Consider the following 9,408-nt stretch of genomic DNA (forward strand, 5'->3'; position numbering starts at 1 on the left):
TGAAGGCCCCCATCCCCTATAGGCCCCCAGAGCAGAATCTTAGCTTGTCCAACAGTGAAAGGCGCCTGGGCCTCGCGGGGCATGGAATGACGTGGGACGTCAATAAAGGAGAACAGAAAGCAGCATGTGGAAGACAGGCGGCTTGCTTCCCCAGAAAATTGCAGTCTCGGAACCTCCCAGGGCCAGTTCTACCCTGTCCTGTAGGGTCACCATGAGTCCTCATCGACTCCATGGCAGTGAGTTTTGGCCTCCAGCTATGGGGCCCTCTCCTTGGACGCTGATACCTTCTGGGGAGGAGACTTGGGAGGGTGTCAGGAGGGAGCAGGAGAAGGGTGAGGCTCTTCCTTCCTGTGAATGTGAGGAGGGTGGGTGAAGCCATCTGGGTGCACCAGAAAGGCGGGTCTGTGTACAGCAGCGGTTCTCAACCTGTGGGTCGCGACCCCTTTGGGGTGGGGGGAGTCGAACAACCGTTCACAAGGGTCACCGGATTCCTAACAGTAGCAAAATTACAGTTAAGAAGTAGCAACAAAAATAATCTTATGGTTGGGGTCACCACCACATGAAAGGGTCACGGCATTAGGAAGGTTGAGGACCACTGGTGGATAGGGTGGTGTCTTTGGGTGCTGAGTAGATAGAAGGAGCTGCCCAGAGCCAGCTGGGGGTGCTGGAGTCCTCTTATCAAAGGGAGGGAGCCAGGTGCAAGGGCTGGCCCCTGCCCACCTTCTTGTCCCTCCCTTACCCACGACTGGACTAGCCTCCGATCTCACAGGGCTGCGAGCAAGCTCGTTTCTCACAGGGGCCTTGTCAGGACTGGTTTGTTGAGGCCCTGCTGGACCCTTCCCGGGGAATTCTGGCCATAGAGAATTGGAGCAGAAGCAAGTGGGCAAGCGACTTGCCCAAGTTCCCAATTGGCTAGTAGGTGAGAGACCTGGATTTGACACAAGAGGCCCTCCCTCTGGTGGCCAGTGTCTGCTCGGGCCCTGACTGATGACATGAGTTTCTTCTCCGGATGACTGAAAATGGAGTCAGCAGAGTGGCAGAGGCAGCCATGGAGAGAGGAGACACTGGGAGGGAGGCCCAGGCTCCTCGCGCCGGCCTGTCTGTGAAGAGCGGTCTCTGTCGCCCCCTGTGGGTGGTGGATGGACCTGCCATGCTTGCAGCCTTGCCTCCCTCCTGCCAGCTGGGGTGGAGGGTGGGGGGAGAGAAAGATGGAGGGGCCCTATGTGAGGGTTGACTCCTGGCTTGGCACTAAACTAGCGGTGTTCACTCAAGGGAAGAACTGTCTCTTCTCACCACCCACTCCACCTGCCATCACCCTTCCAGTCCCTGTGGAGGTGCAGCCCATAAGAGCCCTGATGGCATAGTGGTTACACGTTGAGGTGCCATCCAAGTGGTCTGCAGTTCAAAACCACCAGCAGCGCCTTGGGAGGAAGACTGGGCTTTCTACCCCAGTTAACAGGTATAGTCAAAAAAAAAACAACAAACAGGTATAGTCTCGGAAACCCACAGGCAGTCGCTATGAGTCGGCATTGGCTCCAGGCAGTGAGTTTGCTTTGGGTTTGGCCAGAGACAAGCACACTCCAGATAGGCTGAGCTCCGGCAGCTTTAACGTGTTCCCTCCATGACTATTGGAAATAAAGGCCTCAAAGTGCAGTCTGTGGGCTGAGCAGTCTCCCACCCCCACCCCTGCTGGAGCTTGCTAGAGCTGCCGCCTCACCAGCCCCTTGGAACCCTAACTGCTTGCATTCTGGCCCAATTGCAGAGGGCAAAGGCATTGAGCAGAGGGGCTCCCTAAAGTGTTGGGAGCCATGTCTGGAGGGTGACCCCTCCCACTCATGACCCCAGAGCATGGGAGGAATGCCCCCTCTTTAGGGCCCCTGGATGGGGTGTTGCCTGTGTAGTTCACACTCAGTGGGTTACAAGGAGCTGGGCCACAGAGCAGGCAGATCCTTGCCACCCCCGCCCCCATGAAAGCTGAAGAGCCTCCCCCATAAAAGTCCCCACTTGGGGGATAAAACCACACACCAAGGTCAGGCGTGGGACCTGGAATATTCTATACTGCCCTGTGTGCAAGGTGACCCTGCCTTGGACAGCAATTCTAACCCTTGCCTCTAAGCCTTCTGTCCACACTGCAAGACCTACCTGGAGAGAGAGAGAGAGTGTGTGTGTGTGTGTGTGTATGTGTGGTGTGTGTGTGTGTGTGTGTGTGTGTGTGTGTACAGCACAGGACAGGAGCTGGAGGGGCGCTCGGACAGTGGGAATGTGAAATGCACTATGATTGGCTCTCAGGTCCCCCAGACTGGATTTGAATCCTGCTTCTGTTCCTTCCTGGCAGTGAGACCTTGGGCAAGAAATTAAGTTAGCCCCACTGAGCCTGGCTTTGGTTCGCTGAGCCTTGGGAATGGCGGGTGCACCCTCCCACTGGGCCCTGGGAGGATGTAATGCCCACAGCACTCCCTGAATCAAGTGGGGGAGCTGCCACACACTGAACATTGGCCTCAAGGAGCTTAGATGTCCAGGGCAGCTCCCGATTGTGCTGCAGGGAATTGAAGTGTGCATTCGGGTGGGAACGCCCTCTCTCCCCTTTGGTCTCCCTGAGGGCTGGAGGTGGGCTGCAAAAACATGCCCCCTGCTGGTGGGCTTGGGCCAGAGAAGAGACAGCCGGCTGGCCAGTCTCCCTTCCTAAGAAAGCAGAATAGCAGATCGGCACACCGGTGACTGCTCCCCGCACTAATGAGGCTGCCAGAACGGCCACTGGCACCTGAGAGGAACAGGTAGCTAGTCACAACAGCCAAGGCCTTCATTGCTGTGGATGCTGTGTGCATTGACTTGACTCAAATCCGTGGCCCCATGTGACAGTAGAGCTTCCCCATAAGGTTTTCAAGGGTGATCTTTGTGGGAACAGACTGACTACCACACAGAGATTACTCTGTACAGCACCGTACCCCGCCCCAAGTCTGCCTTTCTCCCACCTAGGCCACACTTGGTCCTGAGGCTGGGGGCTTGTCGTGGGGGCCATCCTTTGGGGAACCAAGAAGACCCAAGGCTAGAGGATTCTGTGAGGGAGACACGCTGAGTAGCCAGTGGGTGAGATGGCCCACAGCCACCCCGTGTCCCTGCACAGCTGCCACCAGCTGACCCTCCGTCGCCTGTTCTCGGCCTTTAAGTCACCCTTCCTCACTGCCATTGAGTCAGTGCCCACCCATAGTGAGCCCCTCTGGGTTTTCCGAGACTGTACTTGTTTAATGGGAGTAGAAAGCCCAGTCTTGCTCCCGAGGAGCTGCTAGTGGTTTCAAACAGCCGACCCTGCGGGTCGCAGCCCAACAGGGGACCGCTGCACCTCCAGGACTCCCCAGAGTCACACACGCCTTTTTAAATAAAGCTGCGGGAAAGGAATGTGTTTGGTGTTGTATCCATTTTTTTCTGATACGTATTTTAGTTGCCGGGTAGCTGGTGAGCGGGGCAGCTGGTACCACCTGCCACATACTTGCTGTTAGATTTTATTTTTTATTGTTCCTTTAATTGTGCAGCCAGCGTCACCATGCGTCAGAATTGACTGCGATGGCAGTAAATGGGTGGAGAATGTCCACAGCAGGTAGAAGGTGTAAAAAGTCTGATCCCTTCAGCTCGGGGATCCTATGAACCTCTCATTTCATTTCATGCACACCCCCAAAGCTCCACTTCATTTTAACGGTTTTCTTGAAGTGTTGTTTCAAGATCCAATATTGAAGATCCAATATTTATTATAAGACACAGGTAACAAAAAATTAATCATTTCAATGACGTTGAGTACATCCACCATGCTACACAACCATCACCACCGTCACGTCAGCCCTGTAAACTCACTGTCCCTTAAGCAGGTACTCTCTGTCCCCCCACACCTCAGGCCTTGGTAACCACTAATAAACTTCTGTCTGCGCATTTGCCCGTTCCAGCTATGTTCTAATACGCATCTAAGTAAATATGTAATTCATTTTTTAAAATAACCAAATGCCCCCAGAAATGCCTGTGGATCACCTGCAGTGTTACAAACACAAGTTAGGGGGTGAGGGGCAGCAGAGTCACAGGGGAAACTCGTGGATTTGAGAACTGGTTCCCCGGATGTGGGACGTGGGTTCTTAAGCTTCCTGACACTTGGCTTCCCCCTGTGGAGGCAGAGAGCAATGTGGGGGCCCCAGTTCAGACCTCACGACACCGAGGGGGCCACAGGTGCTGGGGGAGACGTGCTCCGGTGTTGGCTTCCCTCAAATGTTCCCACCCCTGGCTTTACTCCGAACTCTGTTTTACAAGTAAAAAGTCAAGGCCAGAGAAGCCAACAGACCCGCCCAAGGTCACAAACCACAGTGGCCCAGCCTGTAGTGGCATCGTCTCACCCCCACTCCGCCCCAGTCCAGACATGCCCTCTTGCCACAAACCTGTGTGCACCTGACCACTGGTGGGCATTGGGGCTGTGCTGAAGAACGCAGAAAGGCAGGAGAGGGCAGGCTCCATGTTTGTGGGCATGAGATTAGAGCGTCCAAAAGCCACAGTTCTCAGCCATGGTCATCCTTGGCTAATTATACTGAGGTGTCAAAAGCTTACTTAACAACAAGCAACACAAGTACAGGAACAAAGAGGGGGAACCATGCTCCTCAGATGAACTGACTGGAGCCAGGCTGTGACGAGTACAGTGATCACGCTATGAAGCAGTGTGGCCATGTGGGATCTGTGATACGTATGTAATCCAGCCAGGACAGTAAACATGGTAGCCAGCATTCACTGGGCATTCATTGCCTACCATGTGATCACTGACACTCATCAGCCTTGTGTGGCCCCAAACGCTTTGTCTGTGATCCTGCTCATCGAGACCCTGTGGGCAGAGGAAAACGGCCCCTTTTGGTTTCTCAGGCAGCCTGATCCTTCTCCCACGGAGTGAGTGGTCGCTTTGAACTGCCCACGTGGCCTAGTGCCATGGTTAGCAGCTCGTTACGTGGTGTACTTAGTATCCTCCCATTTTTCAGATACGTATAATGAGGCACACTGGAGATCCCCTTGCAGAGGGGTCTCGGGGAGGAGATGAGCCAGTCAGGGTGAGATGTAACAACGACGAGAAATACAACTTTCCTCTAGTTCCTAAATGCTTCTTCCCTGCTCCCACTTCCATGACTCGAATTCGACCTTGCAAGTCTGGCTAGACCAGAGGAGGTACACTGGTACAGATAGGAACTGAAAATACAGGGAATCCAGGGCGGATGAGCCCTACAGGACCAGTGGTGTGAGTGGCGATACAGGGAGGGTAAAGGGAGAGTGGGTAGGAAAGAGGCAACCGATTACAAGGAACTGTGGGTGACCTCCTCCCTGGGGGACAGACAACCGAAAAGTGGGTGAAGGGAGACGTCGGGCAGGGCAAGATATGACAAAATACCAATTTATAAACTATCAAGGGCGCATGAGGGAGGGGGGGGCGCGGGGAGGGAGGGGAAACATGAGGACCTAATGTCGGGGATTTACATGGAGAGAAAATGTTTTGAGAATGATGTACAAATGTGCTTTACACAATTGATGTGTGTATGGATTGCGATAACAGTTGTATGAGCCCCTAATAAAATGTTTTAAATTTTTTTTTAAAAATGAGGCACAAGAGAGCTTAATTTGCCCAAGGTCAACCCAGTGTCATATTGATAACAGGGGACTTAGCTTCAGTGGTAAATGTCTCTTGGTTTTGCCGAAATTCTTGGGGAGGGCTACATGAGTATGAACTGACCTTTGACACCCAAGGAGGCCTTGGGAGACCACCAGGCTCTGCCCTAACACCGTGTCCCCGTCTCTCCACAGCCACCCTGCCCTGCAAGATCCTCAAGTGTAACTCTGACTTCTGGAGAGCCACGTCGGGGGGCCACACGGAAGACACCCCCGAGGTCTGCAGCGCCCTGCGCGCCTACGCCTACTGCACACGGCGCACGGCCCGCACCTGCCGGGGCGACCTGGCCTACCACTCGGCGGTCCATGGCATCGAGGACCTCATGAGCCAGCACAACTGCTCCAAGGATGGCCCCACCTCCCAGCCTCGCCTGCGCACTCTGCCACCGGCGGGGGACAGCCAGGAGCGCTCGGACAGCCCGGAGATTTGCCACTACGAGAAGAGCTTCCACAAGCCCTCAGCCGCCCCCAACTACACACACTGCGGCCTCTTCGGGGACCCACACCTCAGGACTTTCACAGACCGCTTCCAGACCTGCAAGGTGCAGGGCGCCTGGCCACTCATCGACAACAACTACCTGAATGTGCAGGTCACCAACACACCTGTGCTGCCCGGCTCTGCCGCCACAGCCACCAGCAAGGTGAGGGTGAGGGTGCTGCTGGGCAGCCCAGGGGTCTCAGGCACGGCCCCCAAATGCCTCCTACAACCACCGTGTTCCTGTTCTTCGGCGTTCAAGCAAACTATTCAGAAAGGGATAGTGTGAGACATCTGCCATGAGGGAAACCAAGCTGGAGCTCCTGCCCCTGGCACGCGTGGGCGTGCCCACTTGCTGGTGAAACACCCACCAGCACAGGGATCCTGAGTGGCACCGACCGCCTAGCTAGCTCTTGGCTTCTAACCAGAATGTTGGCAATTTCACTCAGTGGCTCAGCAGAAAGGCCCAACAGTGTGCTCTGGAAAGGGCATGGCCTTGAAAAGTCCTTGGCGTCCAGATCTAGTCTGAATCCCATTGGGTCGCCAGGAGTTGGGATCTAGCCGATGGCATGGGGACCAGTGATCACCTTGTACATGCCACACCCACCGCTGCCCGGTGGATTCAGACTCGGAGCAATGCCCTAGAGGACAGGGTCAAACTGCCCCCTTGGTTTTTGACACTTCATGGGAGCAGATAACCTCATCTTTCTCCCACAGAGTGATTGGTGGGTTTGAACCACTGACCTTGCAGCTAGTAACCCATTGCATTTATAACCAACCCATGGTGCCACCAGGGCTCCAACAATTAAGCATCTCAAAACCCACTGCCATTGAGTCGATTCGACTCAGCAGTCCTCTAGGACAGAGTAGCCCTGCCCTTGTAGGGAGAGACAGCTGCATCCTCTCCTGAGAAGTAGGCGGGGGTGGGGAGGAGGGTGGAGGGGGTGTGGAACCACTGACCTTGTGGTTTGCAAACAGCGCACACACATTCATGGCCAAGGCCCAGGCAATGGAAGCTTTCCAGGCCTTCCTGATCCACGTCTGAGAGAGGATCCCTTGACCTCATATTCTGACCCAACCAGAGGAGGCTGGTGCCTCCAGGGTCTAGGTGAAGGGAACACACCACCGGCCACCCTCCTGTGCCACCCTAGGCCCTGCCCACCAGAGCCCAAGGGCTCTGGGCTGGCAAGAAGGACTCAAAGCTCAGGGCCCTGGGCTCGCTTTCCTAGGACACGCATGTTAGAAGGCAGTCTCTGCAGTGCCCGTCTGGTTCATGAGGGTCATTCCATTTCTCCTGTCCCTCTGTGCCCCGTGGAAGTGCCCCGCAAAGGGACCTGGCAGCCAGGGAAATGGCCTAACCCCTGGCCTCTGCCGGCCCTCACATCCCGCCAGTGAGGCTTTCCTGGGCCCTGCAGTTTGGGAGGAAAGGAAACAAGCCGGTTCTCGCACCGTGGACACCTTCACATACAGGCCTTCGATCCTGACCGCTGCTGCGGTGCTGGGCTTACTTCCCTGAGACCCTGAAACTGCCTGCTGCCCCCCGCCCGGTCAAGATAGCGACAGACAGGGAGCCGGAGGCCGCGGCTTCGACCCCAGCATCGGATGCCCTTGGAGAGGTGTTCCTTTGCCCTGCGCCCAGAGTGGGAAGGGGCCTGTGGGCACCACCTAAGGGCCACAGAGGCACATTATGTGTCCATGAACAGCTGTGTTTCCCAGTCAACAAGTCGGCTGCGGCCCCATTGCCTGGGAGGTCAACAGGGGTGGGGCTGGGGGGTCGTCACAAAGTAGAAGGAGGTCTTGCCAACCCCACCCACAGCCTGTGCCTGCGCTCGGGGCACCTGATCCCACCCAGCTCCCTGCAGACCACACTGGGCCCTTGAACTCTAGGACCTCAAGTGAGTGAGTCATTCATTCTTGGGTGGTGGTCACTCAACCAGCATTTTTTGTTTTTGGGGGGGAGGTGCCTGCTCTGGGTGCAGGTTACTGCTGGGCACTGGGGCAAGGGGCACAGCAGAACTTGGCTGACCCCACCCCTTCCGCTCTGACCAGTGCCATCTCTGCTGGTCTTGGCTCAGAGCTCTGTCCCTCTACTTGGAGCGGGGCTAGGGCCCCACTGCAGGCTCAAAGCAGCCCGGCCTGCCCTCCTCTCTTGGGCTACACTCTCTCGGTGTGTGCATTCGCTTAGGAGCCACGTGCGAGTGCCCCTCGTGCTGCTGTATTGCCCGCCCTACAGCTCTTGGGCGACAGACAAGTGTTGCGGGAACTGTAGCATGTGTCCCCACTGTGGTCTTTGGGAGCCTGGCCCTGCCCAGAGCACGCAGCAGAGAATGCCCTATGAGCCCCTTCCACGGGGCTCCCCCCCAGAGGACTCCAGGCCCCGGGGGGAAGAGACAGGAGGCAGGCAGGGGAAGAGAATGCCCTGGAGGTTCCAGGGAACAGGCTGGAAGGTAGGGGCCAAGCGGCTTTTGCCTCCGGCGTCATGGTGCCTGGGGCCCGGCAGCTGGCCTCGAGGTTCGCCCCTGGATACCGCACACATGTGGAGTGTCCCCTCTGCTGTCCCTCGGGCCTCGGCTGCTTCTCCCGAGTGGACGCTACCCAGCCAGGCCCCCTGTTCTGAGTGGTGTTGGCCAGGCCTTTCCAGCTCCCACCCCTGGCCTGTTTGTCCAGATGGCAGGGGGGGTCACGTCCCCCCCTGTTTATGTGTGAGGGCCTCCCTCTTCCCAGCCATGCTAGTCACTCCCCATTTTACAGGCAAAAAGCTGAGGTGCCAGCAGGTCTCCACGCCCTGCCCCCTTCCCTCCCCTGAAATGTCTGCCAGGCTCTCCCGACGGGAAACCTGGAGCGCGGGGGGACTGGGCTTGCGAACTGCCGTGTCCTGCATGCACCCCAGCCCCTGGGACAGGGCCTGCCTTAGCAGTGGGCCCAGGAAGCGGTTGTGCCCGGTGGGTGGGGATGAACCCTGGGGGGCAGTCACGTCTGTGGGTGCATTGGCAGTGCGCCACCCCGGCTTTCGACAGGCCCCCTTCATGCTGGGACTTGTGGTTGGTTCCCTGGCACGGGCGGCCTGTCCGCTCTCCAGAATGCTGTCTCCACGGATGGATGGCGGTTAGAGTTGAAACCAGCCTTTCCTCTTCCAGGGAGATGGATGGGGCTTGGAAAATAGCACACACACACACACACACACACACACACACACACACACACGCCCTCCCTTCCTGTGCCTGTGTGGCCCCGCACACCAGGGCAGGGACACA

At 56.7% G+C, this 9,408-nt stretch overlaps 1 protein-coding gene across 1 annotated transcript in view; it reads left to right on the forward strand.

Moving 5' to 3' along the window:
• Nucleotides 1-3,092: 3,092 nt before the first annotated feature.
• Nucleotides 3,093-9,408, forward strand: part of RGMA (repulsive guidance molecule BMP co-receptor a) — a 10,706-nt gene continuing 4,390 nt past the window's right edge. Inside the window, exons 1-2 of the mRNA XM_004709861.2 lie at nucleotides 3,093-3,207; nucleotides 5,722-6,320. Coding sequence (XP_004709918.2) covers nucleotides 3,093-3,207; nucleotides 5,722-6,320 — 714 coding nt within the window. The remainder of the gene's footprint in view (nucleotides 3,208-5,721; nucleotides 6,321-9,408) is intronic.

Source organism: Echinops telfairi, unplaced genomic scaffold (genome assembly GCF_000313985.2).
Source record: "Echinops telfairi isolate 266 unplaced genomic scaffold, ASM31398v2 ScPeMD7_7409;HRSCAF=8447, whole genome shotgun sequence".
In the NCBI taxonomy this organism is placed as follows: domain Eukaryota; kingdom Metazoa; phylum Chordata; class Mammalia; order Afrosoricida; family Tenrecidae; genus Echinops; species Echinops telfairi.